Source organism: Peromyscus californicus, unplaced genomic scaffold, assembly GCF_007827085.1.
Source record: "Peromyscus californicus insignis strain IS unplaced genomic scaffold, ASM782708v3 Scaffold_12__1_contigs__length_115047231, whole genome shotgun sequence".
Taxonomy (NCBI): domain Eukaryota; kingdom Metazoa; phylum Chordata; class Mammalia; order Rodentia; family Cricetidae; genus Peromyscus; species Peromyscus californicus.
In genome coordinates, this window is record NW_026294413.1 from 64,109,183 (window position 1) to 64,132,339 (window position 23,157).

The following is a 23,157-nucleotide window of genomic DNA, read 5'->3' on the forward strand; positions in this document are numbered from 1 at the left end:
ACTTGTCTGTAGTTGAAAACTGCCTCCATTAGGTAAATAAAGCACAGATGTTTTAAAGACTCACAGCATATGTAGAGGCATATGTGAGTCTCCCCTTAGCTACTCAGAAAGAACCATCTAGAGATAATGACTATTCAGGTCTATGATGCATCCCAGCAAGACATCATGAGTATGTAAGTTTACACTTCTTTTCTGTAGTCGTGACCTTTCAATGTGAGCTTTGCTGGATTTGGGGGATTTTAGGTTTAGGTTTGGATGTTGTTGTTTTGAAGGATTTTGTTTGTTTTTATGTTGGTTGGTTTTTTGTTTTGGTTTGTTTTGAGACAGAGTCTTGCTATGTAGTCCAGGCTAGCACCAAGCTCAAGACCCTCTTGCCTCAGCCTCCGAAGTGAAAGGCTTTCAAGAGACATCCTTGTTTTGCACCTTGATTTTCCTTTTCATGATGTGTCTAGGAGCTTTCTTTATGACAATCGATGCACATGGATTTATATGACTCTTGTAGATGGATTGTTGTGCTTCATTAAGCAAATGAGTCCTCTACAGCCACCATCTTGTGGTGTATGCAGGTTCTAGTTTTTCAAACAATGTCAAAGCAAACACGTTTATATTTTTGTGTTGAGTACCACACAACTGAAGCTGTAAGACTTAAATAATGAAGGATGTGTTGCTGGAAGTGAACTCCTCAAGACGAAGGAAAGTCCTTCGAACACTTGTCAGTAGTGCTGCAATCCTAGCTAAGGAGCAGAAGAGCTGGTTCTTCAACTTGTCAACCTCAGGTCTTTGTCTACCTGGTGGGTAGAAAGTGATAACCCTGTGAGGGGTGTTTAATTAAAAATGACACTTCTGAGGGGCTCCAATGTAGCTGGGTGGTGGAGTGCTTGGCCTGGCAACCTGGTCTCTGGGTTCATCCCTAGCACAATTACAGAGCAAAGAAGCAGACAGTGCAGTGGATTACTGCTTCTCTGCTCGCAACTCAGAGAGAGAGACAGAGAGACAGAAAGAGAGAGAGACAGAGAGAGAGAGACAGAGAGAGAGAGAGAGAGAGAGAGAGAGAGAGAGAGAGAGAGAGAGAAGAGGAAGGAAGGAAGGAAGGAAGGAAGGAAGGAAGGAAGGAAGGAAGGAAGGAAGGAAGGAAGGAAAGGGAAAAGTGTGTGGAAAGTAGGAAGGGAAGAGAAGGGAAGGGGGAGAAGCAGGGTGTAGCTGTAAGTTTTCCTGTGTCCTGCAGCCTTTCTGTCCCAAGTAAACACATAGAGGCTTATATTAATTACAAATGTTTGACCTACGGCTCAGGCTTACCATTAACTAGCTCTTACAACTTAATTCAAGCTATTTTTAATTAATCAGGGTTTACCAGATGGCTTCATGCATTACCTGTGTTCCAATACATCTGGCTCCCCCGGCAGCACTCAGCATCTCCTTTGACTCTGCTTTCTTTTCCTGTCCCTCTGCTTGGAGTTCCCTGCCTGGCTCTATTCTGGCTTGCCATAGGCCAGAGCAGCTTCTTTATTAACCAATGGTAGCAACACATATTCACAGCGTACAGAATGACCATCCCGCAACCGTAGGGTGAGTCTGATTCTGCTGGCTTGTGAGACAGAGTTAGTGTTTTCCCCCCTGTGCTTTTAAAAAATGTTTCTCTTGTATAGAATTCATGTTTTAGATTTTTCTCTTTTTTTAATCTGCTGAGCTGATTTTAACCAATATAACATACATATGGTATTGCTTCCTTCATCCCTTTATGGTGTCAGGGTTTGATTTTTCTTTGGTTTTCATGGCTTGCTAAGGTACTTGCCACATTGTTTCATGGATACTTCTGAACTTCAACCACCTGCCTCTGTTCTGATGGCACTCTGGGGAGCAGTGGGAAGCCAGCTTCACCGTTTCCCTTTGCAGGTTAATTGCCTCTTCTCATTGGATATATTGCATTAATTTGATAACATTTCAAAATTTAGGCTGGTGAAGAAATTCAGTTATAGTACACATACTTATCGTGCATGTGGCTGTGGATTATAAAAGCCCCAAGACCAGAAGTCAATAAACCTATTAACTCCTATGTTAGCATATGAGTGCATGTTGACTGGTCCAGTTCTATCTCTTGTTTTCTTTGTCTAAGTCAAAGGATCCATCCCCCATTTGCACAGTGAGGTTTTAGAAATTTTTCTTCTATTGTATCTTTGAATACTTTTCTAATTTTTTGTTATTTTAATATGCTTCAAAATTCTTGTGGGTCTGAAAGATAGTGCAGCTGGTAAAGCACTTACTTCCAAGCCTAACTGCTAAGTTCCATCCAGGAGACCCACCTGCTGGAAGGAGAGATCCAACCCTATCAGCTTGTCCTCTGTCACCAGATATGCATCCTGCTCCCCCCGAAAAAAAAAAACACACCTGAAAATTAAATAAAATGTAATAAAAATGTTTTTATTCTTTATTTTTGTCATCTTTGAAGGGCTTCTATTTCTCTTAAGATCAATGTAGGCTCTTATCCTTTGCATAACATCTTTTTTCTAAAGATTTATTTTTATTATTTCTATATATGTGTGTTTGTATATACGTGTGTGTGTGTGTGTGTGTGTGTGTGTGTGTGTGTGTGTGTGTGTGTATGTGTGTGTCCCCATGTGTATATAGGTGCCTACAGAGGCCAGAAATGGGCATTAAACCCCCTGGAGCTAGAGTTACTGGTTGTTGTGAGCAGCCTGACATGAGGCTGGAACTCAAACTCAGGTCCTTTGCAAGAACAGTATCTTAGGTTTTTATCACTGTAGAGAGACACCATGACCATGGCAACTCATAAATGAAAACATTTAACTGAAGTGGCCTGCTTACAGTTTCAGAGGTTCAATCCATTATCATCATGGCGGGGAGCATGGTAGCATTCAGACAGATGTGGTGCTCGAGCTGAGAGTCCTACGTCTTGACTCAGAGGCAGCAGGAAGTGTAGTGGGTAGCCATTACAAGGAAGTTGACTGAAAGTCACACTGAGGGAAGATTGAGCAAAAAAAGACCTTAAAGTCCTTCCCCACAGTGACACACTTCCTCCAACAAGACCACACCTCCTAATAGTGCCACTCCCTATGGGGGCTATTTTCTTCCAAACTACTCAAACAGCAGCACTTTTAAACACTGCCCCAGCTCCAGCCCCTATCCCATGTGTTTTTGTTTTTGTTTTTTAAGCCTCCCCTATTGATCTCTAACTGGTTTTTATCAGTCAATTCTGTTGTTGTTGTTGTTTTCCATTTCTGTGGCTTTAGTCTCTAACATCAACCTTTTCCTCTTTGCTACCTTCTTTGTTGTCTGGGAAATTTAATTTCGGCTCCTAGTTCAAAGAAAAGTCACTTTTGTTTAGATCCTATGGACTCACCAAGAGTCTTGAAGTTTTATTCTACCCTATGGATGGTTCTTCAGTAGAGACTATCTCTGTGCATTTCCCCCCATCTCATGTGAGTTTTTGGCTGTTGTTGCCCTGGTCCTTGTTCTGTTTGCTTTCTGAGACCTTTGGGGAGGAAGCACCACCCTTGTCTCAGGACACTTCCCCCTGGATTTTGTTTCTTCTCCACTGCTCACCTGTTACAGATCTTGCTGCCTTTACTTCCTCTTGGGAGAGCACCCCTGTGGCACCACAGTGAGTCTCTGTGTGTCATGAGTTTTCTGCTAGATGACCGATCCACAGCAGCATTGACTGCTTGCTGTCTTAGTCGGTGTTCTGTTGCTATTAAGAGACACCATGACCATGGCAACTCTTATAAAAGAAAGCATTTAACTGGGGCTGGCTTACAGTTTTGAGGCTTAATCCATTATTGTCATGACAGGAAGCATGGGAACATGCAGGCAGACATAGTACTGGAGAAGGGGCTGAAAATTCTACACCCGGATCAGCAGGCAGCAGGAAGAGAGTGAAACACCATGCCTGGCTTAGGCATTTGAAATCTCAACACCTGCCCCCAGTGACATACTTCCTGCAACAAAGCCATGTTGTAGACTTCTTTCTCACCTGTCAGTTCCCAAATAAACAATATATTAATTACAAATTTTTAGCCGATAGCTCAGGCTTGTTACTAGCTAACTCTCACACTTTAAATTAATTCATATTTCTTATCTACCCTCTACACGTGGCTTATGGCTTGTTACCTCATTTTTTACACTTCCTGTTCCCTCTGCATCTGCTGGCATCTCTCTGACTCTGCCCTTCTCCATTCTCAGTTTGATTGGCCCACGTATACTTCCTGCCAGGCTATCAGCCAATCAGCTTTTTATTAAACCAATCTGAATGACAAATCCTCACAGTGTACAAAAGGATTATTCCAAAGCATTTTCCTCTTTTTGTCTAATTAAAAGGAAGGTTTAAACTTAACATAGTAAAACTACATACAATGAAACAGTTATTAAGTAAGAATTACAGTTATAATATCCAGCCTATTTGTATTTGACAAATTTAAAGAAAATACTCAATTATCTATCTTATCTTGGTGAGTCTAAAGTTTTATAACTAATTTACTTTCTATCCTAAATAAGGAAAAATGAAATTCTAATTACTTAGTCTTTAACTCCATCAAAGACCCCAGAAGGAATTAATATTACCTAACAACAGAGACATCTGCCTGGACAGTGACCTAAAGTTCATCTGCAATGTTGGGGCATCCATCTTCAGCCTACAGGCCTAGAGTACCTGGCAGACTTTTCAGTGAAGCAGGAATCTTGAAGTACTGGCCTGCCTTGTTTTGGCAAAATTCAACAGTCACTTTCCTGTGGGTCCTGCATGTCCTGTCTGCACAGCACACAGTCAAGCAGTCAAGGCAAAAGCAGTTTCTTGCTCAGATGGCTAATCTTGTCACAGTTAAAGCAGACACCATATGGAGTTTCTTTGGTGCCCATCACCCTCTTTTGAAGTAGAATAGTACTGCCAGGAACAGACTTGTCTCATATCAAGAAAAGTCTAAATTATTACAACATTTTAAATGCCATATTCTGTAGGTCTTTGAAGTGTTTGAAGATTACCTATCTATCTAAAATACATTTCTGTATTTCCTTGAAAACCTAACTAACATGACTGTAAGTTTGATAGTAATAGGTGACTAACTACTAACCTGCATTTCTTTATTATCCTAAATAGTTTGTAATAATAACTTTCAAGGACTATAAATTTACATTACATTGTTAAATGAGTTGCGTAAGTACAATACATTAAACAAGAGTGGAAATGTATGTACAGTATCTTCTAACAAAGATAACCTTAAATTTGTAACAATATACAAAAATATCTTAAGCAAGAGTAGAAACATATATACAGTATAACAAAAATAACATCAAATTTATATCAGTATACAAAAATCCATACCAATGTAAATTATTTAAGACTAGTAATTGCTTTTTTGGTTTAAAAGTAGATTCAATAATCTACTCTTTTATCCTTTCATTTCTATATCCCCCCTTTTTCTTTTCAGAACAAGATCATTGACTCTAATCTCCTTTCTTTAGCTTTTTCCCTGACCATTACCAATAACAGCGTGTAGCCAATCCCCCTTAAATGATAATAAACATCCATAACCCATTTTTTGGGAATGTGGGTGTTGTTCTCTAGACTACTTCCTGTTGTTTGTGAGCTCTGTTATCTTTGGGGGAACCTTGATAAAATCAGTATAATCGTTAGATCTTAGCTGGAGTAGTTTGTGAGCCTGGACCATCTCAGCCAGCAGCCTTGAAACTGGATACTGGATTACCTGGGCCATCCATTTTCATTGGTATCAGGTCCCTTGTTCTGGAAAATACATGAACTTTTAAAGGTAACATATAGTACAAGTATGGAATATGTGGCATATATAAGTCAATTAAAGATGATTTTTTGTTTTATGTTTGAACAGGTAGAATATATGTCACATATTTTGTAGTTCTAGGTTTATTTCTTTATGTCTGTAGTCAGGATTTCAGGGGGTCTCCCCGATCAAACCTGATTATTTTAACCCAGAATGAATCCACAGCTTCTCATTTCCTATGAAAACAAAAGCACAACCTCTCCCCCAAAACAACACACCTTCTGACTTAAATTTTGAAGATATTTTTTAAATATATAGGTTTGTTTAATCTAGCAGCTTTCATAATCAAATGTTTCTTAGCAGTTATCATTTGCTCATTAGCAGTAAAAAAAACTGTAAAGACAACACAATAATATACAGGATCCAGACCTCTGTATATTTTCCATATTTATGTGGCTTATTATATTTTTTATTATTCTATTCCTTTTTTAATGACTTTGTTATTTTAAAACTATGTTTTTGTTTTAGTTTTTTGGTTTTTTGAGACAGGGTTTCTCTGTGTAGCTTTGCGCCTTTCCTGGATCTCACTCTGTAGACCAGGCTGGCCTCGAACTCACAAAGATCTGCCTGCCTCTGCCTCCCAAGTGCTGGGATTGAAGGCATGCGCCACCACCGCTTGGCTAAAACTATGTTTTTAATCTAAGACTGTATATACTCTTTCTCTTCTCTCTCCCAAGTCTATGTATATTTTTAAGCACACTGTTTCAGAGCTTTTTTCTTTCTTTCTTTCTTTCTTTCTTTCTTTCTTTCTTTCTTTCTTTCTTTCTTTTTGTCTGAATCCTCTTTTTACTATGTATCTCTATCCTTTTTCTGATCACATGAGCATTTAAACTGGGAGCTGCTTCTCTGTACTGCAGCTGGCATGAAAGACTATGGGAACCTGCCACAGTTCAAGCCTGCAGGCAATGGCCAAGATCGTCCCTGTACTACAAGAGAGACATGAGACTAGGAAGCTGTTCTTGCTTTGTTTCTGTGTGTCTAGAACCCTTTTCGAAGCTCTGTCAGGCTTCACATGGAAATTCTGGCCCCATGTTGGAATGCCATTTGTAGGCAGAGTTTTTTGTCCCAGCAATGTACCCAAATAACCACACAAAAGCTTAATAATTGTAAATGCTCGGCCAATAGCTCAGGCTCACTACTAGCCAACTTTTACACTTTAAATTAACCCATATTTCTGATCTACCCTCTCTGCACATGATTTGGTACCTTTTCTCAGTACAGCATGCCCATCTTGCTTCTCTGCATCTGGTGGCAACTCTCCTGAGTCTGCCCTTCTTCATCCCAGCATTCTCAGTTTGATTGCCCTGCCTATACTTCCTGCCTGGCTGTCAGCCAATCAGCTTTTTATTAAACCAATCCAAGTGACAAATCTTTACAGTGTACAAAAGGATTATTTCATGGCGCCACACCTCCAAATCCTTTTAAATATTGCCACTCTGTGTTAACCAGGCATTCAAATCTATGAGCCTTTGGGGGGCATTCTTATTCAAACCACCACAGTTGCCATTTGTTTTCTTGATGATGTCATTCTGATTGAGATGGATTGTAGTTTAATTTGCATATCCCTGATGGCTAAGGTTGCTGACTGTTTTTCTCATATGTTTACTGGCCATTTTACATCATCTTCTGAGAACGATTTGTCCAATTAATTCCTTTTCTCATTCAGTGATTGAAATGTTTGTTTATTTAGTGTTTATTTTTTAAGAGCTTTATATATTTTAGATATTAATTTGCTGTCTAGTATACAGCACTTTGCTCCATAGCTGCTCATGAATGATAATCCAGCATTTTATTCACTAATACATCCATGTTACCATAAAAGATGATTTAAGTGTGCTTGTTTCTTAACATTATGTGTTGACTTTTGGCAAGGTGGCAGACAGTCAATCAAGGAAGTTATTATTTTGTCTATTTTGTCAACTAAAAACACATATGGCCAACAGAAGTGTTTCTTGGTTTTTTAATTAGTTATGATCTTTAGCTATTTGATAAAATCCTACAAAGAGAAATCACATTTATCAAATCAGTTTTATAGGGGAAAATGTATGAAGTTCAGACACTTTCAGTCAACCAGAAAGTGTTGACTCAAAAAACATATTTGATATCAGTTCATTTCCCTGTAAACATGGCATATGTAACCTCCCAAAGTTGGTGCATCATTAATATAAATTTTCTTTAAGATATTGATATTTATGATATTGGGAATTTATATTCCTTGAAAGGATAATTGCCATAATCCTGGCACACAGACTCTCTCAGGAGGCAGCTGTGTCCAGCTGGTGGTCCGCATTCCCTGCTCCTTCTCCAGTGAGTGGAAACATTTAGGTCAATATTGATATAAAACTTGACGAACTTTGTTCTCTTACAGCTTTGGTTCGCCTTTGTTAATGGATTTTCTGGGCAGATTTTATTTGAGCGCTGGTGCATCGGCTTGTACAATGTGGTAAGCATTCCCCTTTCTATCTGATAGCATGCAGAACTTCAGGGCATGCCTTTTCTGTTTATGTCTGGGAAGTGTATCTAAGCCAATCATCTGTGTCCTTCACAGGCAGCACAAATCTATCTTTAGGGCCTTTGTCGCCATGACACATCCTGCAGAAGCCCAAACTCTCCACACATGGTTTCAATCATAGCAGATCATTCTTGAGTAGCCCCATGAAATTATTAACCCATATATCTTGGTAATAGGCCCCTGGCTTACCCCCTTGCTAAATGCCTCTGCAACATTTTCAAGTAAAAATTTCTGTCCTGCCTCTAAACTCACTCCATCATATAACTTTACTTCTGAATTCTTAAACATAGATATGAACAAAGGACATATGATCTAGTGAGCTTTTTGCCTTGCAAGGATGTCTATGAGTTCTGAGTTCCAGCTCCTGTAAGAACACTCAGCAGTATCTTTGTTGTTTGTTTTGAGGGGGATGGGTTTTTTTTAATTACTTAATGGATTAGATAAATACGAAAGCCAAAAATAAGTATAAACTATAAGCTAAAATGTCTAGTTTTCTTGTTTTTTGTTTCTCTGGCAGAAAGAACTAAGGGGCAGGTGTGACTCAATGCCATGGTGGCCCATCTGTAGGTCACTGTAGTGGCTCATCTCTTGAGTTGCTCTCTCCGACTGCTTGGTGAACCAATCCTAGCTTCTTGCACGGAGTTCAACCTCTGAAGTAGCTGCCCTGGGGAGGTGTAGATGAAATGGAGGGAGTATGGTACTGTGTGCATTGGTGGCTGTTTAGTCACATCCTCCAGCCCACTTTTCTCTCAATGCTACCCTGTTGGCTATAAAATGCTGAACACACAGTGTGACCTGGGTCTATGTGACTTGTAGGTGAAAAGGATCAAGTGTGTGGGCTCAGACACTGGCAAGGCTGGGTTCTTCTTTTGATTTGAGCAGTGATGGTCAGTTCGTTAACCGTATTACCTGCTGCAAAGTGCACTACCTCCTTGTGCAGATCCACTGAAAGGTGAGCAGTAGAGAGAGAAGGGTTAAGTTAAGGCTAAAACCACCTTCCCCACAACCATGGCTCAAAGGGCCTCACTTCTGTGTACTGACAAGAAACTAGACAGATAGATAAGAGAGAGGGGATAGAGATGACGAGAGAAGCCACATAAAAACCCTTGCCACACACCTACATCAAACATGAAGCTGATCCCTTGGAGGCTATGTTTTTGAGTTAAGGACAGCCTAGGAAGCATGTCACCCTATGGGATGAGTAGGGTTTAGCCCTATTGTCATGCCCAGGCTGTGAGAGCAGGATGATTTTCTTGGCTCTGGTTAGCTTTGGTAAATTCAAATTAAACCTAAGAAATTTTAGGGGATGCCTGAGGCTGAAGAACAGTGTTGATCAAAACAAGGCCCATAGTCCATTCACAAGAAAGAAAAACAAGGGTTTGTTTTAAAAAATACAGATTCCTGAGCCCCTCAGTCACTCAGTAGAGAGTGCCTCAGAAATATGCATCCTTTGAAAAGAATGCCCCTGGGCAGTGTTATGCCTGTGGAGGGTTAAGAACCACCTTGACTTTAATGTATAGGGTCAGGAATATGTTTTATGTACACAGTGCCCACCAACCAATAGAGAAAAGGACTCTGTCGCAGACAAGTCAATTCTGAGGTGAAATGACGCTAGGTTACCAGAGTCTATAGAATAGATATTAAAGTGGATGCCGGGGCATGATAGAAATGCTAGGGTGTGCTGGAGGTGCTGGGGGTGCTGGTCAAAAGGTGTTTCTACTTGCACCAGACAAGCAGTCCTGGAATCTCTCACACTAGAAGCTTGAAACCTTTTGAGAACATGAAAGTATCTTCATTTGTTTGTGGGTATCATGAGAAAGTATCCAAGACTGAAAACTTTATAGAGAAAACAGGCTTAACTGATCCCAGTCTCGGAAGATGAAGCCATATCTGTTCAGCCCTGGTGAACCCCTCACCTGGTTCCCTGACTCTAGGCCTCGCCTCTTAAAGGTCCCATCACCCCAGCAAACCCACACTGAAGACCAAGCCTCCAGCCATGAACTCCTCTGGAAAACACACTTAGATCATATCCAAATCATACCAGATTTCTCCCATGGCAATTGTTTTGGTGAGGAATATGAAAAAAATGAAATTAAAGTTAATTTTTTAAAAAAAGCACAAAGAACTCCTAGCTATTCTTTACTTGGGTTAGTCGATTGTTAGCACTTTGCCTCCACGTGCTATCTCTCTTCATGCATGTGCCCACCTACACAGGTGTGCATGCACCTGTGTGTGCATGCATGTGTACACACACACACACACACACCTATTCTGAACCAACTGAGTGCCCATCACCTTCAGTATAGAGTTGCTAAGACTGTGTGTGTGACTGCAGTGTAATGATCAAATCCGAAAAGCCCGACATAGTGCTGTTCTCGCATCCATATTAATCTTGCAGTTATGGTCCCAGCAATGTCCTATTGTACAGTTGGTGTCAGTCCACAGTCAGAGACATTTTACAGGGGGCCGCCTGTGAGATGTGAAGCATTTGCAGCATTTCTGTCCTGCTTTTTCTCCTCTTGTGCCTTTTTTTTTAAAGTTTGATTCCCCCAGGCAGCTAACGTAGATTGTTGTTTCTCAGTTTGCCACAGCCTTCTTAGACAGAATGAAGCAGACGTGGCTTCTGCATGACTCTAAATACTGAGCTGATGATGTCCCATTAGATTCTCTTCCCATTAGTTGCCTACCTGTGATTGCCCTCTGGGGCTTCGGTTTCCTGCGGTCGGTCAACTGCAGACTGAGACTCTTAGAAGTAAGATCCCCATGGTGCTGGGGCTCCACCGGACAGAAAACCCCCTCATCCTCTGGCTCTTACAGTCTTTCTGCCCCCCTTCATTAATGTTCCCCGAGCCTCAGGGGCAGGAGTGTTTTGTACTCATTGGGACTGGCCTCCACAGCTGTGCACTGTGATTGATTGTAGTTCACCGGAATGCTCTCCATCTGTTAAAAAGAAGTTTCCTCAATGGGAGGTGAGAACTCTACTCACCTGTGAGTCTGAGGACAAATATTTAGAATGGAGTTAGGGATTGTGCTGGTTAGTAAAGTGGCGGCTGCAGGTTCTTCTCCAAAGATCCATAACTTCACTGTCCCTGGGTAATTGGCTAGGTTTCCAGTACCGGGCATGATGTCCATCTTATTGAGTGGACCTCGAGTCCAATTAGTGAGCTCTCGGGTACTGTCAAGATATGTGTGTTGCTGCTGCAGCTCTTGAGGCCTCAACCCTACCCCAAGAACTACAGGCAGCTAGGGAGCACAGAGAGCAGGAGACAGAGTCTTACCCAGGGAAGAGCACACCAACTGGAATCGGATACCAAATGGTCAGCCTGAAAAACATACACATACAAGTAACATTCTACAGACTATGCTGGTTGTGTTTCACAATACACACACACACACACACACACACACACACACACACACACACACACACACGTAACAACAATTAATGATAAAAGAGTCCATGAATCCAAAAGAAAACAAGGCAGGGGCAGGGATAATTGGGAAGTTTGGAGGGAATGGAAGAGAAGAGGGAAATGATGTAATTATAATCACAAAAATTTTTAAGTAAAATACCAGGAAAAGGATCTTGTTTTAACTATTTTCATAGTAACATATTATTACGACATCTCTTTTATTAATAGTTCTCACCGTTAACCCGAACTGTTTCTAAGTTAAAACTTAAACTTTAGAATAGGTGTGTGTAGGAAAACTATAGTGTGTGTTGGACATTGTTCAGCTGAGCTCTTAGGTGTCTCCACTGGTCATAACCCCTGAGCATGAAGAACTGTCCCAGAGCGATAGTTTAACTTCCATATCAGTTAAGTTTGAGGGGAGACAGAAATTTTGAAGGCCACCAGGAAGAAAAGCTTCCTGGGTTAAGTAGATCTAGCTAGACATTATATCATTTTCAGTGAGGGGATAACTCTGGTATTATTTAAATTAATCAAAAAATTAACCCCATTATTAAGCCAACATAACTTAAAAAAGAAAACTGTGAGCAGGCGTCACTTGTAGTTACAGACATTGACATAAAACATCAACTAAGAGAGCTTAGCTCTATGTTGAAAGAGCGAAGTATTTGACAAAGCAGGGCTGATGTTCCGAATACAAGAGTTTCAGATGAAAAGCAAATCAACCAAACTACGTCAATAAAGTGAATAAAAACGTGCTCCCATCAGTAAATGCACACGTGTTTGAAGCAGTTCAGCTGGCATTCCCAAAATAAGACTTGGGGAAAAAAAAGAATATAAATGCAAAGAAGCCAATCGGCCAGATTTCAAACTGCTTGCAAAGCTGCACATGTGGCCGTCCACGGCAAACTCCAGGTTGGTGGACCAGCCATCACCCCAGGGGGCCCGGCCATCATCACTGTGGAGTTCAGCATCATCCTAGCATTTCCGGCAACCACCAAAAAAGTTAAATAGCTGTTACAAATATTGGGGAAATCACGGGCAGTTTCAATGCTTATACAAATACTCATGGAAATGAAACAATGGTTGACTATCTATGCTCATACATGGTTGTTTATCCTGAAAACCCAGAAGAAACCAACAAAAAAAAATACTAGAAATATGAAAGAACTCCAAAAGAGCCAGATAAGACTTTTTTTTTCTGTCCTAGTAATCAGTAATTCTATTTCTAAGTCTATAGGCTATCTTTAAATTCTAAATCTAAGTCTATTTCTATTTCCATGGGCTTCTAAAAAACTGCAAAAATACTAAGAACTCCTTTCAGAAAACAACTAAACATATACATTGCTGTTAGAGCAGTACATGCCTGAGTCTCAGCTGCTTGAGAGACCGAGGCAGGGAGAATCATTTGTCCTCAAGATCTAGGGACCCGGCAGGTAGCATCGTATGATTCTGTCCCTCATGTAGTTTAAAAGTATAAATTACATATTAGCTGCAATTTGATGGTATCCATATGAAATGGCCCACTGTCTTAATGAAAGATTAAGTCACCTGGGCCTCAGAACACCTCCTGTAATCCTGGCATTGTGAAGGCTGAGGCCAGAGGATCTTAGACTTCACGCTTGGCTCGGCCGTGGAGTGAGTTCAAGGCTGGCCCAGGCCACTTAGTAAGACCTGTCTCAGAGTTCAACAGTAAAGTAAAAGTAGGACTGGGGATATAGCTCATGGTAGAGTCCATGCCTACTGTGCACAGTCCCCAGCGCCACTGAAAAAGGACACAGAAATAAAGACCTAAAACCAGGGTGTAAATAGAATGTGTATTGTCTTCTTACACAGGAAGATTTAGAAGTCATTACAAAGGCCTCAGTCCATAAGCTAATGTATACATTTACATGACGTGAGCAGGTCTGAGGGGTGCAAGAGAAGCTGGGTAACACTATAGAAAGTGTAAGTGGAAAGGAGGAGGACTTGAATATAGGGACACAACACACGTTCAGAAAAGACTGTGGTCTTTACTGTCAGACTAGCCCCAAAAGCACCAGCAAGAACTGTATGCTTCTGACTGACTCAGAGTTAGAGATCCTAGAATTGGGTTCCACCTCCAGAGTCTAGAACAACAGTACATCAGAGTCTAATAAACCTTAAACCTTAATGGTGGTTTTTTTTTTTTTTTCAACTTTGTGGGAAAGTGTCAATTAATTGTGTTTTTACATCTGGTCCGTTATCTGGGAAAAAAATGAATTCTGAGCTTATACCTCATAGAAAAATAAATTCCAAATATATTAAAGATTTAAGTGGGAAAAATAAAACCATGAGACTCCGCTAGCATGCTCCTAAAAACTACACATAAACTCCAGGGTGGACTCTCCAAAAGCTCTTTTTTGACCACTTAAAACTTCAAAGCTTTTAGGTTGCCAAAGAAGCATGATGGAAAGAAAAGAAGCCTATAAACAATGAACACAACTTGAAGACCCAGCTCGGGGCTTGTAGGACTCTCCGATTCAGATAACCATGGGTGGAGAGAGAGAAAGGACCTGGCTAAATGCTGGAAGTGGCAGGCCCAGATGGTCAACACATGCAGACTCACTGGTAGACAGGGAAATGTAAAAATTTTAAAGTAAGAGTTAATATCTTGACTTTTTCAGACAAGAGAATAATAAATGTAGAGTATAACCCCTGCCCATAGGGAAGCTGGTGAAAGGTCACTCTTGTTCTTTGCAAAGGGAGACATAAAAGGTTGGAACTCTTTTTAGAATACAAGCAGGCAACATCTTATAAAATTAAAACTACATGTTTCCTTCTCCACCCAGCAGCTCTTCCTCCCATGGAAAAAAAAAGCAAAGCATATATGGGACCATATAATAAACATTTGTCACATGTCTGTGGTAACCAAAAAGCTGGAATCAAAATGAATGCCTGCCGACGACGACGGATTAATAACTCAAATTATGGCACACCCCTGCTGTGAATTATTATGTAAACACTAAAGAGCACTAAACAGACTACATTAGTGTTAAATCCAAGGGGCTCGAATTGCTTTCTGTGATGTACTGTTTAACAGGAAGATTATGATGAAGAAAAATGTGTGTGATATCCCCATTTTGTTAAAAAAAAAAAAATTGTCCCCAACCAGGCTGCATAGGTGAGTGCAGTATGCTTCAAACAGGATAAAAATATGGTAGAGCTTGCTGGGCTGCCCGCCAGTAATGAGGGATGGAGAGGGCTTGGTGTGGATTGAGGAGAGACTCAAATAAGAGAGAAAAAGAAATAAGCTAGCACAGTTTGTGCTGGCACATGCATGGTGTGTGTGCCGATGCAGAACAATGGCGGGTGAAAGATGAACCCCAAATATATGCAGAGCTGCTGAGACCGTCCTTGGCCATGCCTTCTGCTGGCCATGAAACACGCAGCTTCTGTTGATGCAGAGGACAGAAACAGTACTTAGTCCCCTTGTAGCCTGTTGCAATCTCTGGGCTGCCTTCCATCAGCCCCGGGCCAAAGCCAGCGCACTCAGGAGAGTCACTGGCCTCGATCACCTGTCTGACCCCAGCAGCCTTGGGAAAGGTGTGCTTTGCTGGTCAGATTCTCAGTCTCCAGGGAACTGGTGTGCGCTTGAGATTCTCTTAGAGAGGCTTTTTGGATTCCATGGCTGCCGAGCTGGCTGGGTTTGTGGGTATAGATTCCATCAAAACAGAGGATAAATTATGAGCCAGTCTCTTTGAACTTGCCAGAGCCAAGTGAGAGAGTGAGCACATGCCCCAGACTGAAGTGGCACAGTCCTTCCAAATCCATCTTCAGCATCTGGCTTTATTTTGCAACACAGAAACATGGTCACCTCTGATTCCTGAGGAGAACCTGTGAAAGTTGGCACCTCAGAGGCTCTATCTCCCCAAGACTTAGTGTCCCAGTGTTTCTGTGGTCTTCTTTCATCTTTGTCCTGTGTCCTCAGCCAGCCACATTCTTCGAATGCTACAGGTTTCCCCAAAACATGCTATCAATGCCTGAGAGTTTTAGAAGGGTGTTCTTCTCAAACAAAGGAGGGGCCAGCATCCACATTCAGCATCATCTTGCCAAACCCTGCAGGTCCCATGCCTTGCAAGTGCCATACTCTGGTGCGCTGAGTCCTTTCTTCACAGTGGCGCCATAACGTTCTGGCTGAGCAACCGCACTGAACCCCCATGCTTCACACATTGTATCACCACCACCCTGTTGTCATGAGTCACCTCCTCTGCAGGAGACATAGGGTCTTAGAAACTTCCTGGCCTCTCTTCCTCTCTGAAGAAATGTCTGAATTCTCAGTGCCCCATACATTGTCTGTCCCCATCTCATTCACAGTAAGTGACTGTTGAGTGAATACATGAAGTGCCTGTGCCTCCTAAACTGTGAGGAGAGAATCGGGAGGGAAAGCTGTACAACTCATGCAGCTGGCACTGACAGAAAACAGGCTGCTTCCCGGACCAAACCGTTGTGTGAGCCTCTTCCTGGAGCTGACCATAGTGTGTGCGCCATGGCTGCTGGTTCTACACAGGAAGGCAGCTGCTCAACACTGAGTTTTTAGCTCAACAGGAATTTATGTTTTTAGCATTCCATGGATTCATTTACACGGATTAACAGTAGAAAGAAAATGGTGATTTTTTTTCTTTTGTTCTGTTTGGAGGATGTATGGGGAGTTGTGAATCATGGACTTGACTAGAAGTCATCATTCACAGAGCCGAAACCCTGGCACAGGGTGCAGCCAAAGGGCTGTGTTTAATGCCTTATCATCTTCACACAGATCTTCACCGCCTTGCCGCCCTTCACTCTGGGAATCTTTGAGAGGTCTTGCACTCAGGAGAGCATGCTGAGGTTTCCACAGCTCTACAAAATCACCCAGAATGCAGAAGGCTTCAACACTAAAGTAAGTGATGTGATGAAACAGCTCTCATGTGCGAAAGGCACAGCCCTGCTTCTCTTTCAACTCTGATTATTCTTCCAGGAGATCAGTGGTACTTGACAGAGGGCATTGACATAGCTCCTTCATACCCGGCCCTATGATCCAGAGACAATTCCCTCAGTCCAGCCAGCCCCTCCTTCCTTCTCTTCACAGCTCTGGTATTCTGTGGGCAGCACCATCTCATGCCTCTTTCCATTAAAATCAGCCATTTACTTTCATGAAGCCCATGTTAGGCTGGCTACAAGCTTATTTACTGGTTTTAACTTTGTGTGTGAGGTATATGCGTTCACACACACGGGGGCAGGCACACAGATGCAGGCGCATGCAGAGACTAGAGGAAAATATTGGGTATCTCCATCTGTCATTCTCCACCTTATTTTTTGAGACAGGGTCTTTTGGGTAGGCCTCCTGTCCAGAGAGCTCTCATCTGCCTGTCTCTGCCTACCACCCAGTGCAAAGTGCATAGGCATGCACGGCCAGTTCTGACTTTTACATGTGCTTGGCATTCAGATGGATTTTAATGTTTTCAAAATGAACAACATTTTAGTTTTTTTTACTATCCAGTTTTAACCTATGTCCCCTTTTCTGAGTGGTTGTGAAGTGTCCTCTTACGATGGGGGAATACTCACACACTGAAGCTCAGTTTTCAGCTCTGAGCTGGATTGTGTGCCATCTCCATGCAGGTTTTGTACTGAAATAATAATCTGGAGATTATCCTGCCATCTGCCCATAAATAGGAGAAAACAGTTTTTGTTTGGTTTTGTTTTCGCTCAGTATTTCTTTTAAATTTGAGACGAACAATGCCCCCTGCAGAAGTGGCCAGCCCATACCAGGAGCCTTCACAACACCTCATCTGTTGCAAGCTACACACAGAGATTCGCGTCTTGAATACAGTTTGTCTTCCTGCAGGTTTTCTGGGGTCACTGCATCAATGCCTTGGTCCACTCCCTCATCCTCTTCTGGCTTCCCATGAAAGTGCTGGAACACGGTAGGTGATGCTTTCATGATTTCAACCACCAGCAAGGAACTCCACCTCCTGTGAGGCCAGTGTGTTTGCCGTTTTCTCAGTTGTGCATCACATGAGATTAAAGACTGGGAACACAAACCAGCCACCCAGCAGGAGCTGGTTCCAAGTCTATAGCATGCCTGTCCTGTCAGTTCTGGCATTTTCTTGGAAATTACTATATAAAAACTAGAAACTCCACACTCAGTTTGTAATAACTGAGTCTCTGACCTTGAGGGAACACTTATGTCTCTTCCCCATTGATTTAAAATCCTCTGTTACTTACTTTAGTGTTCTGCTTGAATTCTCTGGTATCTGTGTGCACAGTCACTTAGGTCTTATGAATTTAATCCCACCTCATGTTTTCTGAGAGCATTTTCCTTGACACAACACCTCTGAAGTCATAGCTGATTCTCCAGGTTGGCTTTTCTCCCTCTGTACAGGGATAGATAACTGTGTTAGTTCACACTTCCTGATGAAACATACCATAAAAATGCCTTCCCTCTCAAATAAGCATAAGCTCCCTGGGAAAAAGTAATTGCTGATGTTGGCCAGCCAGGGCCCTGAGTTTTATGAAGGACCTAGGAATATAAGGTTTGTAAGCTGTTCCTGTCAGTGTGCTCCATGTTCCACACAGGAATGACTCACTACACCGGTGCTCTCTAGCCTGTTCCTTGTCCTCCAAAGATGTACAGAGAGCTATTTATGTTCTGTGTGCTTTTCTTTCAGACTCAGCATAGCTTTTTTTCTTTAGAAGGCTCTTAAATATTTAGATCAGAAAATGAATTTGTCTATTTCTAGATCCCCCACCCAACCCCCAAAAAAGAACATTCTAGCAAAATAATTTTCTTTGTACTCTAAAGCCCTTTTCACTTCAACTTTATTTGCAGTGGATTCAATTTTTGATGGTTCTTTAAGTAAGAGTTTATGAATAGAATAGCCTAGGCTGTGGTCTTGTTTCTGAAGCTCTGCTATGTTGGGGACAGGAACAGCCATCCTCCTTGTGTTAGAGTCCTGGAGAAAAGATCACCATCCATGTATACAATCAACAAGAGCATTTATTATACCAGCATGCTGGGGCCGTCCATCCTACACAAAGGCAAAATGGCAACGACCCCTACAGGGACGTGTGGGCTCCTTTTAAGCACAACTAAAGGGAGTTCCTAGGGTAGTTAGATCATCTCAGACGTGATTGGCTTAATCAAGTGGCAATCATATTAGTGCATTCTAATTGGCTAGGGCTAGTCAAGGACTGATTAAGGCTACTGCTTTTACATTTGGGGGCTGGCCAGGACAAGTCCCAGGCTTTGTCCTTGTTTGGTTATTACCATGAGATATTGACTTCAGAGGATGGCTGGACTAGTACACACTGACCGTGGGGGTTGGCTCAGCGGCCCAGCTATCTCCCTCGTCCCCCCTGTCAGGGGCATTGAAGATTGATTGTTTGTGGCTTCCTCGGAAACTCTCTGTTCAGTTTCAAGAGGCAGGAATTCAGGCCTAGTTTTTAACTGCATTATTAGGACAGGCTGTCATGATATCTGCCTGGCTCTCTCCATTGCAGGATGGGCTAGTGACAAGAGTGGCACACTTGGGAGCATAAGAGCACTTAGCTGTAGCTGGAATTTCCTCCAGTCCCGCCCGGACCCACAGCCACTCAGATCCAAATAAACACACAGAGGCTTATACTAATTAAAACTGTATGGCCTAACGGCTCAGGCTTCTTGTTGGCTAGATCTTGCATCTTAAGTTAACCCATTTCTATAAATCTATGCTTTGCCACGTGGCTCACGGCTTACCAGTATCTTTACATCTTGCTTCTCATGGCGGCGGCTGGCGGCGTCTCTCTGTGCTCCCTTTCTCCTTCCTCTTCTCTAGTTAGATGTCCCGCCTAACCCTGTTCTGCCTCACCATTGGCCAAACCGCTTTATTTATCCACCAATCAGAGCAACCTATTCTCAGCTTACAGAGCGACAGACATCCACAGCACTTTGCAGCTGGTGTTTGTAAGTCAGGCTTGTGCTCATGCAGAGACAGCCCTAGAAGCGTTTGCCTTCCAGCTTGGGCAGTCTCGGGTGGCCACGTATGCGCTGTGGCCTGCAGGTGACGGTGGCGGCATTGCTGCAGTCTGCCTGGACCCCATCACTCCCCAAATGTGGCCCGTGATTACAAGTTAGCATGTATGCACTTCTAGCAGAAGTCACCAAGTGAATTCCAAGTTGGGTTCCGACCCCCTCGTCTATTCCCCCCGGTTCTACCGCTTGCCCAGCAAGCGGACAAGAGGATATTTGGGTTTGCGCGTTTGCTGTTACCGCCGTCATCAGTGTCACCTGATACACTTTCAGCAGAAGAGTTTTCTGTTAGCAGAGTTCCAGATAGCCCATAAAGTCAAAGTGTCAGAGGGAGCTCAATGACAGACGTTAGGTATGTCGGCATAGGGATCATTTTTGTTCTTCTTGATCTGATTTCTCTAACAAAGTCAATGACTATTTTTGAACTAATTTTGTAAAGTTTCTCACTTAGTTAGAAGCAGGAGTTATTAATACCACAGACCATATGCATTCATGTTTTCATGACCCAGGAACTATGCTGGATTTCAAGGGTGAAATATAAGTTCAGGAGCCAACAAGCTGGCCCAGCAGGTAAAAGGTGGTTGCTGCCAAGCTGGATGACCTGAGTTTAGTTCCCTGAACCCCCATGTCAGAAGGATAAAACGGACTCCCACAGTTTTTCCTTTGACTTCCACTTGCTGTGGTGTACATTCCACATGCACACAAAATAAATAATGAATGTAATTTTACAAAGGAAAGGCAAATGTACAAATGTAGGCTGAGTGTCTTTCCTTTTAAGAGTTTATGCTGTAGTGAAGAAGTTAGCTTCAAACATGGAAAATTCTAGTACAAGGTAGAAAATAACTATCTTAAGTAAAGTGCAGACAGAGGATGACTGAACACAGAGCTTAGGAATACATTTCATTTGGGTCATTACTACCTTTAAAGGAGGCCTTTAAACTTAGGTTTAGGTGTGGATCTGAGCAGGATTCAGTTATTCAGGAATGGCAGAAGATAGGAAAATGGGCTGTTTGTAGTTCCCTGAAATCCCTATATGGAAATTCTACCCCCAAGATGATGTAGGAGGTGGGGCCATGGGGTGGCAAGGTCATGAGAATAGAGCCCTCGTGAGTGTTGTACTCTTGTGAAAGAGACTGGGGAATGTGTCCTCCAGTGCATGCAAATGCAGAAAGAAGAGCCCTCTGTGGGGAATGAAGCCCCTGCCACCCTCAGCAGCTACCAGCACCTTGGTCTTAGACTGTGAGGAATAATTTCGTGTTGATTGTCACAGTCTGTGGTATTTTGTAGTATCACTGGGCATCTCCTCCTCCCCTCCTCAAGCCTTATGTCCCTGTAAATGAGAATGTGTCTGCACATGTCCAGCACTCTGTGGGGAAGGCTGGGCTGCAGGATGACTGCAGTATAAAGGGAAGGATGGTGGCTGGATGGGGTGGTGAGATAAAAAAGCAGGAGTGGGACTGGGTCACCAACATGCAGGGAGACATTTTCTTATTGAAGGACTGGAGCTGGGAGGGTTGTGTCATAACACTTAGCTTATAACTAATTAAGACTGTTTTATAGAGAAACACAGGATTTGGCAAGAGATTTGACATGAATTGCTGCTGCTGCTGCTGCTGCTGCTGCCGGTGGTGGTGGTGGTGGTGGTGGTGGTGGTGGTGGTGGTGGTGGTGGTGATGGTGGTGATGGTGGTGGTGGTGGTGGTGGTGGTGGTGGTGGTGGTGGTGGTGGTGATGGTGGTGGTGGTGATGGTGGTATGTGTACATGTGTGTCTGTATATTTCATGTTATTTGGATGGATAGATTTGGTAGGATGTCAATGGTAAAAATCCAGAAAGAGATTTAATATCCTAAATACAAGTGAGCTATTTTTCCCTCCCTCTGTCCCTCCTTCCCTCTCTCCTTTTCTCCCTCCCTCTCTCCTTTCCTCCCTCCCTTCCTCTCTCCCTCTCTTCCTTCCTTTCTCCCTCCCTCCCTCCACCTGTAACTCCAGCTTCAGGGTATCTTACGCCACTGACTTCCTTGGGCACCCACTCTCCCATATACAAAGCCATACAGAAAGAAACACACACACAATTAAGATAACAATAGTAATAATCATAATAATAATAATAATAAATCCATGATTAAGATCATTATAATAGTAGTAATCATAATAATAAATAATCATAATAATAAAACAAACCTTTTAAAAAGTAAGAAACATGCAACCTCTCCATCTCCAAGAGTCCGGGAATATGGCCCCAATCTGCAACAGTCCTGGGTTCTCTCCAAAGCTAAGGACCCCATCTAGCTCCGGGCATCTCCAGGCCTGCCTTCCTCCTTCCTCGGCTGCTTCCTGAAGCCATTCCTCAGCCTCACCCCTGATCACAGTCCTGAGGAACCTTTGCTTGACCGGGACTGAGGTCTCTAGAGTGGCTTTGCATCTTCATATGGTACCACATGAATTACGTCACAAAACCAGTGAGTTTCCTTCTAAAACCCTCTCCCAACCACTCCCTGGTGGCAAAAGGCTCAGGTGCCTGCCAGCCCTATTCATTTCTGTCAGGGCAATATGATCTAGGGAAGAAATACTCTTGAGAAGGTGTGGGCAGGTCATTCATTTTTCTAGAATGTTTCCAAGAATTTTTCCTTTGCTTATTTTTGCATGGTTTTGGATAGACTTTCAAAGCAGTCTTGTTGATGGAGTTTGTGATCACTCATTCCAAGTTTCAAAATAAATTTTTCCTCTTGGGCAAGTCGGTAAATCAGATTTCTCTCAATTGTCCCACCATCAAGCTCCCAATGTGATTTACCTAAAGCCCCCACCCTTTGATCTGAAAGTTTCTGTAGGTTAAGATTATGGGTGGCCCCATCTCAGGTCCCACAACTCAAGGGCCTTGTTGGCTGCTCTCTGGCTTCTGCTGGCATCTCTAGTCTATACAGTTGAACAGCCCTCCTTGAAGTGGAATGTGGTTATTGGCCAAAGAACATAAAATTAATTTCATTTGAAAAATTTTTTTTTCTGATTTTCCTTGATGAAATTTATAAAGGGAGAAATGAGAAGAAGGAATACACTTCCCAGAAGAGAAAGTTTCCATTAAAATATTTGTGCTGGTTAGTTTGTTTTTTGTTGTTGTTGTTGTTTGGTTTGGTTTGGTTTTTCAACTTGACACAAGCTAGGATCATCTGGGAAGAGAGAACCTCAGCTGAGAAAATGTCTCCATCAGGGTAGCCTGTAAGGAGAACTGTGGGTTTTTTTTCTTGATTAAGTATTGATATAGGAGGTCCCCCAGCCCACTGTGGGCAGTGCCATCCCTGGGCAGGTGGTCCCGAGGTATAATAAAGGGAGCTGAATGTGAGCCTGAGATCAAGCCAGTAAGCAATATTCCCTCACTTCTTCAGTTCCGAACCCCAGGTTCAAGCCTTCAGTTCCTGCCCTGACTTC

At 42.5% G+C, this 23,157-nt stretch overlaps 1 protein-coding gene across 5 annotated transcripts in view; it reads left to right on the forward strand.

Moving 5' to 3' along the window:
• Atp8a2 (ATPase phospholipid transporting 8A2) overlaps positions 1-23,157 on the forward strand; it is a 563,932-nt gene that overhangs the window by 387,314 nt on the left and 153,461 nt on the right. For all 5 annotated transcript variants that reach the window (XM_052733058.1, XM_052733056.1, XM_052733061.1 and 2 more), the window contains exons 28-30: positions 8,176-8,250; positions 16,504-16,626; positions 17,572-17,650. In XM_052733058.1, coding sequence (XP_052589018.1) covers positions 8,176-8,250; positions 16,504-16,626; positions 17,572-17,650 — 277 coding nt within the window. The remainder of the gene's footprint in view (positions 1-8,175; positions 8,251-16,503; positions 16,627-17,571; positions 17,651-23,157) is intronic.